This window comes from Phocoena phocoena, chromosome 1 (assembly GCF_963924675.1).
Source record: "Phocoena phocoena chromosome 1, mPhoPho1.1, whole genome shotgun sequence".
In the NCBI taxonomy this organism is placed as follows: Eukaryota; Metazoa; Chordata; class Mammalia; order Artiodactyla; family Phocoenidae; genus Phocoena; species Phocoena phocoena.
In genome coordinates, this window is record NC_089219.1 from 86,243,865 (window position 1) to 86,261,326 (window position 17,462).

Here is a 17,462-nt window from a genome sequence, read left to right on the forward strand (position 1 = left end):
CTTTCTTTAAAAAAAAGAAAATGGAGTGTCATAAACAATAATAATGTGTTTCATTTCCAAAGCACTTTCCCATTTTTTCATTTTAATTCTGACAACAGTCCTGAGAGGTAGGAAGAGTATATTATCATTGTTATTATCATTGTTTTTTTATAGAGGAAGAAAGCTGAAGCTCAGAAAGGTTAAGTGACTCGGAAGAGAGTTTTTCAAACAGAAAGAAATATTTAACACTGTCAAATGCAGAAAATAGAATATGGACTGAAAAGATGTCACTGAGTTTGGCATGAAGTTCACTGGAGCCTGTGCAAAGTGAGGTTGGGAAGGACAGAAGAAGAAGGGTAAAAAAGCAGGTTGATGTTTAAGGAAAGAGATTATAAGTAAATATATTAAAATATATCATACCACATATGTAGTAATCACAAAGGTACCACACATAAATCACATCACATGGGTATCAAGATGGGATAAAATTCAGGGTAGAAGAGGGAGACATGAATATCTTCTCTTCTTAGCCAAATGGACAAATTGCTTCCTATAAACTGATTTTCACTATACCTGATACATGTGCACATGAAAGTTTTCTTTGAAATTACTATTTTAAGATTTTAAATACCATTTAGATAAGATCTTCTTGATCAACTTCTAACAAATAATGATTCTCTCTACTATTTTTTAAATGCTTTCCATTCAAAAAACAATATTGAATATATTTAGAAAGCAGTAGAGGCATGAATGCTATTTAATATTCCAACTCTTCCAGCTCCCCTCTAACTTGAAAGTAGCTCTTATTAATGTCAATATTGAAGGGCCTTCATAAAGCAAGTAATTCTGTTTGAGGAAAAATTTCCCAAGCAGTTTGTTTTTCAAGTCAGCAGGAGGGGGGAAGAAAGGAAAGTGAAGAACCATTTTTCCTTGATTTCTCTAATGTATAAGGGGTAACACATGTAGAGCACTGGAAGAAACAAACACAAGTGAATTTTGGAATAAAATACACAAATAAATTCTTAAATGACTTCGTCAAATAAGCACAAATAAATCAAATTCTCTTTTCTCCTACTTCATATTTTAAATACTAAGTTAAATCTTTTACACACACAGGAACATAAGCTTTGGAAAGCTGTTTTCTATGATCTTCTAAGTCACATCTACTTTAAGTTTGCTTAAGAAAAGATATATTTTTCTTAATATTAGAGTTGTCAGTTTTGGAACATAAATTTAGATGGTAAAATAAATTATTTTTTGATAGGCAAATAATCAACAGAATTGCAAGTTAAATAGGATTCAACTTTTTACTCAATTTTTGGTCATATGCAGAGCAGTAAGAACAGTATGATTTTTTTAGATAATAGAATGCAATGTATACGTTGTTCTTTTTTTCCTTGCTGAACTCATCAACAAATAACAAACCACACTGTGACTATGTCTACATATCACATAAACGTCTAGATGAAAAGAGACAAATTCAGGCCATCATCCAGCTATTCAAAAACATTTATCTTGATGACATTAAACATCTGGATGTTTCCAAATACCAAGATGTTTGATGTCCTGCAGATAAAATATCTTGATGAGTGGTTAAAATTTTCACTTATCTGTTGCAGAAATATGCACATTTCCAAGCATATATCTCTTTCTATTTCAGACACAAAATGTAATTTTAGCATAGATATAGTAGAAAGTTATAGGAATCGTCAGGTTTAGATTTTTTTCTTTTTTTGGTTACTGTTTTTCTTAATGAATCTCTGACCGAGAGAAACTTTCTTTTATTTTCCTTTTATTTAATAAAATAGTTAATTGTCATTTTGACAGTGTGTAGTAAAAGGTAAAAGATTTGCAAAATGAAGGCATGGGGAGGTACCTAAGCTTTATATACAATGGTCCACAGAAACACTGTGTGTGGGGAAAACTTAACACAAAATAGTCTTAGTTGGTTGACTTATTATTCATTTGGAATGCTATATAAAACATTTCCTTTTCTCATTGTCTTTTTTTAAGCATTTTGTTCTTTCTTAGCATGTCCATTTATGCCATTTAAATGAAATGACAGGAGTTCAAACTTCCTAATTTGATAATTTTGATGTCTCTAGTGATGATTTGGCATGAAGATAGTAGTCAACATGAATTCTATTTTTGACTATTCATTAGATCCTAATTTGCTTGAATTATTGAAGATTGGCTCTTACAACTTATCTGTCACATTTTCTTACTCTAGGTCTAATTGAAGAAAAAGCTATTCTTATAGAGGAAACAAGGCAAAAATTATTACAAAGTAGAACATGTATTTTGATTATAAGCTTAAAAGAAAGATTAATGTTCTTTTCAATTCCCACTACTTTAAAAATAATTCTCTGTAAACATTAAATACCATTTCTACATCTTATAAATCAAGATTTCTTGCATTCCATACTAGAAGAAGGAAATGAATGTTCAAGTGAAAAACAATTCCCTGAAAGCTGGAAACCATTATGGCAGTAAAATAACAGACAATTCATAACACATTTCAGCTCCCGAACACTCTACCTTTAGGATCACTCAGAACTGAGCCAAAGGCACTGATGACCACATCGGCTTTCAGATGGACTATCTGATCTTCATCTTCATTCCAGTTTCCAGTTTCATCTTGCTCTGTCCGAACAAACTGCACAGCAACAATTCTCCCACCTTTTACGATAACCTTCCGTGGAGACAGGAAAGGCAAAAATTCACATTTTTCTTCCTTCGCAAGCTCCATCTAAAATGAAACAGAATAGAGAAAAACTCGAAAATGTTTCTTTATTTAATATTTGATTTTTAATTCAATTATACATGCTAAAGCTTATAATGTTTAAATAAACATGAAGTTTTTTCTTTCACCAAAGCTGAGATTCAGTTATCAGCTATTCACATTTTATAAATCACTGACTCAGGAGAGTCTTAGACTGAAGTTGTCATGTGGAATTTTATAGATCATGGCATCACAAGATGCTTCTCAAGTTTTAGGTTGTGCATATGCCCTACGGTTGGTGATGTGTGACGTTTCTCACTATCGTAGCCTGGTCTCCTTATGCTTTCATTTGTGTAGGTTAAGTTCTCTTTTTAATTCTGCATTATATGAAAATAAATTCTTATTATTATTACTGGACTGTATATACCTAAGCTGGAAAAAAGTCAATAAAGTGGGTGAGCCAGTCTCTGGAAGTAAGTGATTAGAATGGTAGGTAGGAAAATAGATTAGAGGAATTCTGTAGAACCAAGAAATAAATAAGATTTATTTTTACTTTTCGTGTAAAAATATACATGAAAATTTCAGGAAACAAGCATGCTCCTCTTGACAAATTCCCAGTTATTCCACATATCTCACATAATTTATTGTGCCATAAAATTAGGCACCCTAGTTTTTGTTTGTTTTCGTGCCCAGAAAGGGATTTCTATTAAGACAGGATGTTGATATTTATTTATTCCACTTACTGTTTTGGAGGAAATACAGGCATTTGTTAATGTGATCCTAACCAGTATGTTGAGTAGTCTTTTCCAAAAGATATAAAACCATCCCACTAAAGAGGTTGAGAGGGTGTTGAGTCTTATTCTTTCCCTACCCCATGGAAGACAGGTAGATTCTCAGTTGACAAGTGAGCCTGAGAAAGTTGTGTGTGTAAGGCTTCAAACCAGGAATTATCTGGGCTACATCAAGATGAAAAAACTGAGACAGAGAGTAACTTGCTCAACGGTGTTTTGAAGCCATGGACCCATCTCTCAGCGCTCTATCCGTAACTAGCGGTTCCAAACTTTACAGTGCATCAGAATCACCTTACAGGGCTTGTTAAAACACTGCATAGGCCCACCCCAAGGTTCCTAGTTCTATAGGACTGGATGAGTCCTGAGGATGCGCATTTCTAACAAATTCCTAGGTGATGCTTTGCTGCTGGTCCAGAAGTGACACTTTGTGAACTACTGTCATTGTAGATTATAGCTGTCTCTGAGCTCAACAGATCTATACCATGTATTCCCCATGAGACTAATATTGCCCATAAGGGAGCAAAATTGATTCCTGGGGAAGAAAAATTCTTAGATAACATAAAGCATAGAGCCATAGCTTATAAACAGATATACAGAATTATCTAGTATATTAAAATAACAGTGTGGGGCTAATTAGAAAAAAAATCTAAATGACTCTTTCAAGGGCTGATAATTTTTTTTTTAATTTGAGAAATGCAATATATTACCAAATATTGGCAGGAAGCTATTTCAATCTACATCTTACTTAGGATATTTTTTGAATACTGGTTTTAATGGCTTAAAAATTGGACTACCTAAGCTATTATCACACAATAGTTTACTTTGCATTATAAAATTAAGAGGTTAGCAATAGCAAAAGTACTACATAAGTGGGTAGTGTGGGTGGTAAGTATACAGAACAGTGGATCTCAAACTGCTCATGGTTTAGAAGGAAAACAGAAGTAAGTGGAACTGAATCAGTTTTGAAACCCACTTCCACTGCTTATTTGGGATAGTTGCTGAATGTCTTTGACCTTCAAGTTCCTTATATATAAAAAGGGGATAACAATACCTAACTAATTGGTATGTGGTGTTGTTTAAGGCAATTCAGAAATGTAAAACACCTAAAGCAGAACTTAACATGTAGAAGGTGAAAATAAATGCAATTTATTTGTAGTTGTCATTTTCTGAATTCACTTTTTCCCCAAATCATTCTTCAATCTATTTAGTATCACTTAGCAATAGGATTATGACTCCAATAGAAAGGTAGCCCAACAACAAAGGTTAAAAAAAGGAAAGGCCCAAGAAACTTGGACTACTCTTCAAATTTTTACAAAATAAAAATGTGCAATGTCTGGAAAGCAAAATATTCCTTAAATACCTCAAATTAAAAAATAAATAAAACATACCATGATATGTTTTCTGTATCACTTTTGTCCCATTTGCATAATACAGTGCTTTATAGCTCAATATAAACCAGTTATTGTGGTTCAAAAATGTCAAGTGATGCTAAATTTTAATGATAATGCCAAACTTGACTGGATAACAATGCCAAATGTTTATGGTTTGAACAAATCAATACATGATGTGTATTTATAATAGTAGTCCTCTCTGTGGAGGGCAGAAATAAAACCCTGAACTTGGCTGTACACATATTGAGAGCATGTCTCAGACTGATTTAGGGTCTGTTTTGTCCCATTCTACTCTTCTTAACTATGAATACTTAGACAGTATATATTATTATATGTAGATAATCTCACATACTTTTTGCCAAATCTGTCGTTTAATTTAGAAACAAAAATTGAACACTGCAAACAAATCAAAACTTTTAAGAATTTAAAATAAGGTTACCAATGATTTATGCTTGAACATGCTTTAGTAGTACTCTTACCATGGCTTTTGACTAAAACCTATATTCTAAAACCTACGTAGAATTATGAACATGAAGAAACCATGTTAATGTATCCTTAGCTCATATCATAATTTTCCATATATGCCAGGGTTGATACCAAATATTTAGTATTCATGCCTGCTATCTGACAGTGCACGGAAGTCAGAATGTATATACATTGGCCCCCAAAAAGACTATTCTAAAATTCTGCTTTTTTTTTTTTTTTTTGCGGTACGTGTGCCTCTCACTGTTGTGGCCTCTCCCGTTGCGGAGCACAGGCTCCGGACGCGCAGGCTCAGCGGCCATGGCTCACCGGCCCAGCCGCTCCGTGGCATGTGGGATCCTCCCGGACCGGGGCACGAACGCGGTGTTCCCTGCATCGGCAGGAGGACTCTCAAACACTGCGCCACCAGGGAAGCCCTAAAATTCTGCTTTTGAAACCTGTAATGTTATTTACTTTCTCAAACATTTAAGATTAGACTATTGGGCAGCAGACACAAATCACACTCCTTCCTGCTATTTTGCTATTAGGTACCTAGATTTTTCATTTTACATAAAAGAGGGGAAAAAACTTTTAAAGGAAAGATAGAAAGACATGACGAACATATGTAATTATTTGGAAAGTATTGATATTATATTGAAAAAAGAACTGAGATAATAAGATATATCTTAGTCAATAGGGGAATATTAGGAAAATGAGAATTGAAAGTAAGTGAAGCCATATGTTAAGTGAAATATCCTTTGCATTATTTGTGGACAACAGAGGAATTTATTTTCACTGTTTAAGACATCTGTCTGACAAGACAAAAATAATAATAATAAATACTTATATAGCAGCTATCCTTTAAGTGCTTTATACATAACTCATTTTAATTTTCACACAGGAGATATGACACCTATATATTAGTTATTTTTTAAGTATTTCCTCAAACCAAGTTTTTCTCCCTGTTGTGACTCAAAAAGTCAATAACACCCTGGATATCATCATGATTTACAGATTTATCAACCGACCTCTGGCACTCTGCTGCTTGCTGGCCTCACAACCAACACTTTGTGGCAAGAAGTATTATCTCCTTCCTACAGAAGAGAAACTGAGGATCAGAGAAACCAAAGGTATATTAAGAGATGGCAAAGCTTAGCTAAAATCCTGATATGGCTAGAACAAAATCCTGTGGTATCCAGTTTTATCCAAAGGCAGAAATTGTGGTATATTTGAAATAATGAGACTTTGTATGGTTCCAGTTGTTGACTCTCAAAACAAGGAGAATTAGAACAGGAAAGGATCTAGCTAAAGGCAAATTAAAGGTGAGGAGTTGGCTGGATAAAGGCTGCCTTCAGTGGGAAGAGGAAATCCAAGCTTCCTAGTCTAAGTAAGTTTAGAGGTACTATATAATCATGAAATACAGGAACCAAGTGATGGACTTATGAACCCAATATTGTAAATTAGTTAATGGAGACTCCTTGAATCCAGAGGAAGGATAAGTTTAGAACAAAGAAGTACTACTTCATAAAGCAAATAGTAGAAACATAAAACATATCATCTCAAGATATAAAGGTGGAAAATTAAAACAGAATTTAAATACATTTATTTGTTAGACAGTAAACTTCAAAAAAACCTCTTTAAGTACCGAAAGAATATCTTACTAACTTTCTATCCCCAGTGTCCAGGAGTGACATTCAAATATTTAACAAATGATGAGCACAAACAAATGAACATTCAGACAGATGCCTGGCAAATCAGGATATACTCCAGCTGATATGCCACATGGAAGGTTATCAAGTGAATTTCAGCCGTATCAGTATCTATCAAAATAACTGGCACACAGTAGACATTGAATAACATTTTGTTTACCAAAATGAATGACTAATATGAAAACCCAGAGGACATTCAAGCTAACAAAAGGAAAACCAATTAGTAGTATGTGGAGTCAACAGTTACTAAACATCCATCCCAAAGCAAGGAACACAGAGCATGCAAAAGACATGCTACCTGACCAGAACATCCTATGTTTTGAGTTTGAAATCAGAAAGCAAATGGTACTTCTCCTCAGTTGTCAGTTACACTGCCATATGAAAATGATGGACCAAAGTGACCAGTGGTCTAACCTCATGCTGTGGGTCTTAATATTTTATTGTTCAAATTAATCAGCCTTCTGGGCTAATTAGTTCACAGATGTCAGTGTTAGTGCCTTTTAATACCTAATGTTTGTTAATGATCATTAATAATCAGCAGCTCAGAGTTTGGTATATGGACACTTCTGTTCATGGCACACATATTTATTTACTTGTTTGATGGAGCCTGTTCTCACGAGGAACAACTGGTACATCAAGCAAACATACAAATACCTCTTGTCTTTTTCTCCACCAATAATTACTCAAGGGAATAAAAGACAAAAGCATCTATAAGGTTCCATTTTTGAGGTTCAGTAAATCAAATTGTTACTTTCTTTTCATACTGTATGAGGAAAGTGAAAAAAAAACACTTCTTAGCTTTGATTTTTACCTCCATATTCAGGGATAATATGTGGTTGATGCAGAGTGAAATAAAAATAGAGTGCTATAACATGCAATAATGATCATCATTTTAATGATTAACTTTATGTAATATGATGATTTGGTCTGATTCATATTACAGGCATCATACTGTGGAAATTATGAAACAACTTAATTTACTATAATTAAAAGCATGATGTCAACTCATTTTTAGATTGCATATAGGCAAAGTAAGCATAGGTTATAAACCATAATTAGCAGAATTCAAAACTAGCATACATTAAACTCTAGTTGCCAAAGTTTGAGAAACGATATGAAGAAACTATATTCTTTGTAAAGATTATGCTCTAATAGCTAGACATTTAACAATTTATCAATTCTGTATGAACGTGAGGACCTCAGAGATGGTATTTCAAATCAAAATTGTCTGGTAGTCTGCTTTGGCCAGTGATAATCCTGGACAATATTATCTTTTATTTCATCACTGTTAAATTTATTCATACTACATAATGAGTCCAATTAATTTATAAATTTACCATATATTTATTAAGTACTTATTATGTACAAAAACGGTGCTAGGTGCTTGCTGCAGTTAATAAAATAATCCCTACTTTCAAAAATCTCATAGAGGCAGACAAATCTGCAATTATATTGTGTGATAACATATAAACACCTTCTGTTCTAATGACAGATAAAAGGGCATTTTACACAGCAGTTGTGCAGGTCAAGAAAGGTCATCCTGGAAAAGATACAGCATAAACTAATCTTGAAGGATGAGTAGGAATTAGTTACTGAGAAATTCTTGTATGGAATAGATTATCTTCCTTTGGTAAGGGAAGATGTAGGATGGTAAGAAAGTCAATCTCAAGAAAGAAAGAAAAGTGACCTGGTTAAATCCCCTTGTAAACATGCTAATGGAAAACAAACTACCAGCATTTGCAAAGTGGGAGAGACCTTATCTGCATAAAGCTTTTGGTAAGATATACCTGCTAGTCTAGGATTGCTATGGTAAACAAAACCTGGGAAATATGGATTTATACAGCAAGGGTCTCTCTAAAGAGTCAAATAAACTATGTAACTATCTGACTATAAACTGGAGATGCTTTATAGTTAAAACAGCTTCTTTTTGTGTAAGTGATGGAGCTACAAATGTTACTTAGAGACCCTACATTATTCTGAACAAAAGCACACCCTGATGCAGCAGGATGGGACCTGGAGAACTGTACTAGCGGTCTTGCACCTCCTCTTGTTTACCCCACACTTCATGTTTACTTATATCCTTGAAATTATTTATAAAGCTTGATGCAAGTTATATCTCTAATTCATGTGAGTTTGATTTCACAATCCAATCTTCTGGTTATTTTGGTTACCAAGGAGACGAAGGAAGACAAAGAGTCAGTAAACTCTGACAATCCACTCTTGATCTCATCTTTAATTTACTAAATACTTCCTAATGTATTTTGTACTTTTTGGTTTATACAGACTCACAGTCTGTGGTGGAATGCAGAACAATTTTGATATGCTTACCACTCTCTGGAACCTACAAGCTAATTCTTCAATTATTCTTTTCTTGGGCGAAAGAGTTTGCTGAAACCACAAGTTGAGTTTCCTTCTTTTAGTACCTCCTATGGTGTTACAAGCATTTGGCTTCTTTTAATTTTAAGCTTTTAAAATGGAAGAATCTTGAATAGAAGGAAACATCTCTTCACATGAGAGCTGTACTACACATTTGATATAGTTGCCCCTTAACTATATTGTGTCATGATTGAATTGCACAAACCAGAAATGCAATGCCTACATAATTTATAGGCTTAGAGTGCCTTTGCACAGGTATCATAAAATACATCTTTTCTAACAAGAAGAGGGTATTTTTAAACATTACTCACTCATGATTGACAACATTTTCTTAAATCTGACTATAGCTCTTCTTGTTCCTCATCTTAGATTTTGCTACAGTCAAGCATTCCTGGCTAATGTTGGAGTATCTCACACAATTACCTTTTGCATAACTTTGGTGCTTTTGTAGTACCTTCTTCCATCTTGAAATGCCTCTTCATATAAATTCTGTACAAATCAGGATCCTCTGTTTTATGCAACTCACTAATCCTCTCTGATTCTACAACTTTTTATTCATTTTTCCTTTGGTTTCATACATTGATTGGTTGAATTTCTTTTTTTCCTTTTTTTTAAAAGAATTCTCAGCTATTTTTTAAGAGACTGAAGACCAGGAACAATTAACATTTTTCAATCTACTTTTAATACTAGGTTGATATTGTAATATCATACATTAAAAAAATTAAATTAAAATATAAATAATTAAATAAAAATAACTACCTATTTAAAAGCTATCAGAAGTAATTTTGAGGTATATGTATATACATAAATATAAATTATATACTTTGAATATTTCATATTCATTTAAAGTCTTCCTATAAGGTTTTCAATGTCCCTAAAATATTTTATTCAACGTGCTTCATTGATCTGTTGTCTTGGATCAAGCACTATTCTATACTTTCGGTCAGACCCAAGTTGAATGAGCCAATCCATTTGAAGGAGACTGCACTTTAATTTGTGGGATGAGTATAAAGTAATAACTACCCTATGCGGTAAGTGCTCTAATATAGGAAGCATAAAGAGCCATAAGGTCTCACAGGAGGGAGAGGCTAATTAGAATGGGATTAAGGAAGCCTTCAAAGAGGAAATGACATTTAGAGCAGACCTTGAAGGATGAGCTCACCTCTTAAGAGAAAAGAAATCACTTTAAAAAGAATGACAATTTTTTTTGGTTTTTGCATTAATCCATGCGTGGTTTTCATTTATTTCTATCTTTTAAATTGTGTGCATGTTGAACGTGTGTTTAAAAAATTATACAAATTAATTTTTAATATTTTCAATTTATATAAAAGAAAAGAAGATATTGGAAAGCTGAGATGAATATTATTAATGAGAGAGGCGCTTCTAAATTTCACATAAAAGTTAACAGAGTAATAGCAACATCAAGTTTAATAGAGTAATAACAAAATATCATTATTTAATAAGGTTTCATAGTGACTTGATACCAGTTTAAAATGTTCACTGTTAATGAATCTGTGTGTATATATATATTTTTCATATATATAGTATATATATGTGCATTGGAAACTTGGTAAAAAAAGGTACATCGTTTTTAGCTCTACAGATATTCCTAAGTCAACACAATGCAGCCACCCCCTTGGGATTTTTGAAAATAATTAAGCATTTAGAATACATAATCTTGAATGGGCACAGGATTTGTTGGCTCCTGGCCTATTTACAGTCCTTTTTTTCCACTCACCATCTGAATTATCACAGGTAGTGCAGAATTCTGACAATCACACCTGTCAGCTTCTTTGATACCCATGTCTTGAGTGCAGTAGATTTTACCTCACCAACTGACTGAGGAAACATTAACTGCAACTCGTTTCAAGTGTAATATTCATAGATATTGCTAAAATTTTCAGTACAGAGTTGCTCTCATCCCATGGAGAGATAAAGCCTTCCTGTCCAGATTCCATATCGTTCACAGATCTTTCTCTAAATGTTCAAAATACAGAACTTGGGGAAATAGAAGAAACTCTGAGAAGCATAGTTACAACACTTATTTTACAGATGGGCACATCAGACTAGAATATATAACCTAGAACCAAGTACTTCAACTTTTAGTTAATTCCTTTTTGACTGTTCCATTCTACCTCTCATACTACACTGAAATTTCAGGCTTTTCAAAATGTAAACACATACAGATCCTTGGAATGTCATTCCCACATCATCATAAATTATTAAAGGCATACTTAATATCTTAGTACCAAGGGAGTCATTAACTACCATCAATTAACTTTGTGTTCCTGGGGACAATTGTGTGTGTGTGTTTTTTTGCAGGTACCTTCATATCTCCAACCATGCTAACAGGCCTTTGATCACCTTCCGTGGAGAACGTCAACCGAAATGATGTGCAGGTGACAAATATTGAAGAGCTGCTTACTAAGTAAAATTAAATTTGCCAGCGTATAAAGTTTATTTTCTAAAAATAGTCCCACGGTCATATCTCTCATAACTAAAAAACTAGAAAACATTAGCTACTGGTAGGAAAATGCATGTTTACCTAGCCGTATTTAGATGATGAAAGTATCTACGGATGTAGCTTTAACATGATCATTTGATATTAAAAATATCTGAGGGGAGACCTACAAATCATGCCACATGAATGATCTGTTATGGGGCATGCTGTGTGGTACCAGAAGGATTCAATTAAAAGGTACATTTTTTCACACTAAGATGTGTTATTTCAGAGTTGTAGTAACAGTTGAAGAAATTTTTGACTAACAGACCAGGCAATCTGGTTCTGTTATTTTATTATTAAAAATAATAAAGTAGCATTATCAAAATAGTTGATGTCCTGAATAGATAAAATACATAGAAACAGGCATTATCAAAGTTAAATCAGTTACCATTTTGGCAAATAAACGGGGGGGGGGGAGCCAAGGGGTGCTAGGGAGTAAAATAGAGAGCCCATTTAAAATATAGCAGAATTAAAGACCTGTCATGTTTTGCTGCCATTGGGAAATTGACTATGTGAACAATAGATTCTTGGTGTGTTCTCTGTGTGTGGGGCTATGCTATTAAAATAATTTTGTATCATATTCTTCTCAGTAATAATTAATAAGAACTACAAATTCCTTCCCTAACCTTATCCTTTAAATTTATCAACTCAAGAGGTTCTGTTGAGTCCTGACCTTCATGCCTCCTTCTAGGGATTCCCAACTGCCTAAAGCATTCTTGCAGTTCTATCTGATCTGTCAACAACTTTTAATACCAGCATTTTTGGGGATTCTGTTATCCTGTGAAATTTAATCTCACCTATTTAAGCTTGCAGAAAGTTCTGGAGGGAATTATTAACAGATTTTCCCTCATCTTCTTAGAGGACAGTGCTGAATGATTGGCTGGTTTCCCTAAGGACCCATGGCTGAGCAGTGCTAGTTTGTCAGTAGCATCCTATTTAGCATGTGTGTGAGGCCACAAGGGAGACTGAAAGACATTTGGAATCAGAATTACATCAATATGCTGATGATGCCTCCATATCTTCATTTCATCAAACCTTATATCCTGTAGCATTAATGCTTTCTTAACTAAGATGGAAAGTGCCCCCAAACAGCACACTGCTTATGGCTCTAATTAGACAGCTGGAAACTACATTGATGATACACTAGAGTAGTGGATCAGCAGCCTCAGCATCACCAGTGAACTTGTTAAAAATGCAAATTCTCAGGCCCATCCCACAGCTACTAAATCAGAAATTGGGACTAGGGCCCAGCAAGTTGTGTTGAACAAGCCCTCCAGGTGATTTTGATGCACACTGAAGTAAGAAAACCACTGCATTAGAGAAACGGGATGTGCTTGTCACTGCAGAACCTATTAGTAGTGCCTCCTAACTTAGTAGATTAAAACATTTCTGGATCTAATTATATGGTTCTTTGTTACTAACCATGTAACAATTCCTTGTTAAGTCTAACTGGCCTATGTAATAATTCATATTTGCCACTAAATGATGGGAAAACTTTATATTGTTCTGTATTTCCCTCCCCATTCAAAAATCATTTGAGAATTAGACCACAGCTTTGGATATATACATGCTGACATGCCTGACAGAGAGGCCTTTTACCAACAGACAAATTATGTTATTTCCAAATTCCATCAAAGAGCCAAAGCCCAATAAACAATATACATATTTGAGAAAAACTCTAAATATCAATCTTCATTGACTTCAAAGAAACCAGTGTGATTGCAGTTTGTGTGTACTGGGGGTAGAAAGCATAGGAGGAATTGAAGAAATACCAAGAAATTGGGTTTGATATTAAATTCTTCGTATAGGTTGAAATTTTGTCTGAGAACATTCTTTCAAAACCTGTATCTTGAAGTAGATGATACTGACTTACCAGTTTCATAAGTGCTAGCACTGCCATGTCTTGGGCCTCTTTGATGTATACCAAATCAAGTCATTACATTTATCTAACTTGGAAACCATGAGCCTTTTTAATGCTAGAAGCCCTGGTTGCTTATTCTCTCCAGAAAACATTCATTCCACAATTATTTGTTGAACACTTTTTATGTGGAATCCATTGTGCTAGGCAGGGGAAGAAAAAAGTGATGATCATGGCACCGTTCTCATAGAGCTCACAGCTCAGTAGTTTTAAGACCATGTAAACATTTTAGTTTCTTGTAAGCTAATAATAAACATCCAAACATTTGTTCTTCTAGTTTTAATTAAGCTCCAGATCCGCTTGAGTTCCACTAAGCTCAACTGCAGGCATAAGACAAGTTATCCCACCAACCCATCGCTTCCTCCCAATACTTTGATAAACACAGTTCATCCCAACAAGCTTTGGCCTTCTGACTGAGCCATGCCTGGACCCTGATCCTTTCCTTCCTATAATCCAGCCGCTTTAACAATTAGCCCCTGAATAGCCTCCCTGCTTCTGACCCAATCCCCCATAGTCAATTATCAGTAGAGCAGTCCTTTTAAAATTTAACTCAGATCTTGATGTTTGTCTGCTCAAAACAGTTCAGTTGTTTCCTCTTTCACTCAGTAAAAACTAAAGACCTTATGGACACTTACAAGACCTCACCACATACCGCCACATACTATCCTCTCATACTCTGTTCCAGTTATGCTGACTTTTTTTTTTTCTATTCCTAGAAGTCCAAAAGCCTTCCTCAGTCAAGGGTGAATGCATTAACCTTGACATGGAAACTTTTTCTCTCAAATGTCTACATTCCCTCAATGTTTTCATCTCTATCCCCAAAGTCATCATATTAGAGAGGCATTCCTGGGCCACTCCTTTTAAAATGGCAAGTCCTGGGCTTCCCTGGTGGCGCAGTGGTTGAGAATCCGCCTGCTGATGCAGGGGACACGGGTTCGTGCCCCGGTCCGGGAAGATCCCACATGCCGCAGAGCGGCTGGGCCCGTGAGCCATGGCCACTGAGCCTGCGTGTCCGGAGCCCGTGCTCCGCAACGGGAGAGGCCACAACAGTGAGAGGCCTGCGTACCGCAAAAAAATAAATAAATAAATAAATAAATAAAATAAAATGGCAAGTCCTGTCTCCTCTTCCACCATAGCCCCTCCCCAAATTCACACTTTGTTTACTCCTATTTCAACTATTTTCTCCATTGCATTAACCACTGTTCAACATACATTTATGTGACAATTTATTTGTTTGGTTGAGTGTCTTTCCTTACTAGGTATGAGCTCCATGAAGGCAAGAATTTCTATCTGACGTGTTCACTGCTGTATTCCAATTGCCTAAAGCAGTGCTTGATACACAGTGGATGCTCAATAAATGTAGGTTGATTAAACAAACAAAAAACAAACAAGCAAACAAAACTTCTACCTTCTCAAGTAATTAATTATCTGATCTCTTTTTGTGTGTCTATGTGTGTTCTACTTATGCAGAAGAAATAGCCACTACTCATTTCTAGTGACCCTTGCCAATGGGATGATGACTATAATATAAAGCATGAAGTAAACTGACATTGCCATTCAGGGGTGTCTTCCCTTCCAACTTTCAAGATGCAGCCTTTCATAATGAAAACTTCTCTGACTTTAGATTTAGAAAAATAAGAGTTAAAATATTTAGTTCAAAACATATTGCTCAAGCACTTATTCTTTGCTGAGGTCCTATGCTATGCATGAGGATACAAAGATGAATCAAATTAGCTTCTGTTTTTTTATCTTAGGCAAGTCACTTTACTCCAGTACGGCTGTTTTCCTTTTATTTGTACCATAATAAGTTTGTACTAACTGATACCTAAAATGGTGCTCCAGAGAGGGTGTGGAGAAAAGGGAACCCTCTTGCACTGTTGGTGGGAATGGAAATTGATACAGCCACTATGGAGAACAGTATGGAGGTTCCTTAAAAAACTAAAAATAGAAATACCATACGACCCAGCAACCCCACTACTGGGCATATACCCTGAGAAAACCATAATTCACAAAGAGTCATGTACCAAAATGTTCATTGCAGCTCTATTTACAATAGCCAGGACATGGATGCAACCTAAGTGTCCATCAACAGATGAATGGATAAAGAAGATGTGGCACATATATACAATGGGATATTACTCAGCCATAAAAAGGAACGAAACTGAGTTATTTGTAGTGAGGTGGATGGACCTAGAGACTGTCATACAGAGTGAAGTAAGTCAGAAAGAGAAAAACAAATACCGTATGCTAACACATATATATGGAATCTAAAAAAAAAAGAAAATGGTCAGAAGAACCTAGGGGCAAGACGGGAATAAAGATGCAGACCTACTAGAGGATGGACTTGAGGACACAGGGAGGGGGAAGGGTAAGCTGGGATAAAGTGAGAGAGTGGCATGGACATATATACACTACCAAATGTAAAATAGATAGCTAGTGGGAAGCAGCTGCATAGCACAGGGAGATCAGCTCGGTGCTTTGTGACCACCTAGAGGGGTGGGATAGGGAGGGTGGGAGGGAGGGAGACGCAAGAGGGAAGAGATATGGGGACATATGTATATGTATAACTGATTCACTTTGTTATAAAGCAGAAACTAACACACCATTGTAAAGCAATTATACTCCAATAAAGATGTTTTAGAAAATAAATTAAATAAATAAATAATAAGTAAAATAAAATGGTGCTCCAGGAAAAAAGCTCCTATGATTACAAGACTATCTCCACCTTGGATTTTGGAAAAGTCTGAAGGGTAGAGTGGATGGAGAAAAACCTGGAGGATAAAGTTGACATTTTTAACTCAGTCATGAACCAGTGGTGACTCTGATATTTTAGTGAGATTGTGACAAATTACCTATTGACTACAGTTATAATCCTTTCCTAGAATAGAGACTCCAAATATGTTCAGGCATTCTAAAGCAAATCAAATTCATAATACTGATTTGGATAAAATGAGTAATTTATCTTTCTATAAATACATTTGGTTCTTGTTCTCAGAACTAATACCCTTTATAAGGCATTATCTTCCTTAACGTTAAAATTTGAGAAGTCTGTGGTACATGTACCCAGCTGATGTTTCACCCAAGATTAGTCACCAGTCACCTGTTAGAATGAAATGATTTTAAATCTGTCATTTTTAGTAAGTTAACTAATTATTAATTCTAAGTAATGCTTACATTAGAGCTCTTTTAAGAAATAAATGGAAATCTCTTCATTCTACTGCCTTATAGCAGAATGAATTAACTATAAGTATTATATATATCTATATATAGATATAGATAGATAGATATAGATATAGATATCTTTGAATGCAGCTTGTAAATTTGACTTATGGAAAATTCCGAATGTCTCTAATTACCACATTCTCCTAATTAATATCCAAATATTTTGTGAAGAGTATCTAGTATTTGGATATGCAAGACTTAACACATTCCACTGGTACTAGTTAAATACAGTACCTTTCAAAGATATTAACCCTGAGAATACAATACACAAGAAGCACTTGTGTATTGACAAAGATAAACTTCTCATTGTATCCAAATCAGTATTATAAAATAATTTTCTTTTACTTTGAATGTCTGTACTAGAAAAAGCAACTATGGGTAACCCAGAA

At 34.8% G+C, this 17,462-nt stretch overlaps 1 protein-coding gene across 1 annotated transcript in view; it reads right to left on the minus strand.

Annotated features, from left to right (window-relative positions):
- Nucleotides 1-1,275: 1,275 nt before the first annotated feature.
- The window catches only part of DPYD (dihydropyrimidine dehydrogenase), a 369,420-nt gene continuing 353,233 nt past the window's right edge, over nucleotides 1,276-17,462 (minus strand). Inside the window, exon 11 of the mRNA XM_065885362.1 lies at nucleotides 1,276-2,728. Within this exon, the coding sequence (XP_065741434.1) occupies nucleotides 2,498-2,728 (231 nt within the window). The 3' untranslated portion in view covers nucleotides 1,276-2,497. The remainder of the gene's footprint in view (nucleotides 2,729-17,462) is intronic.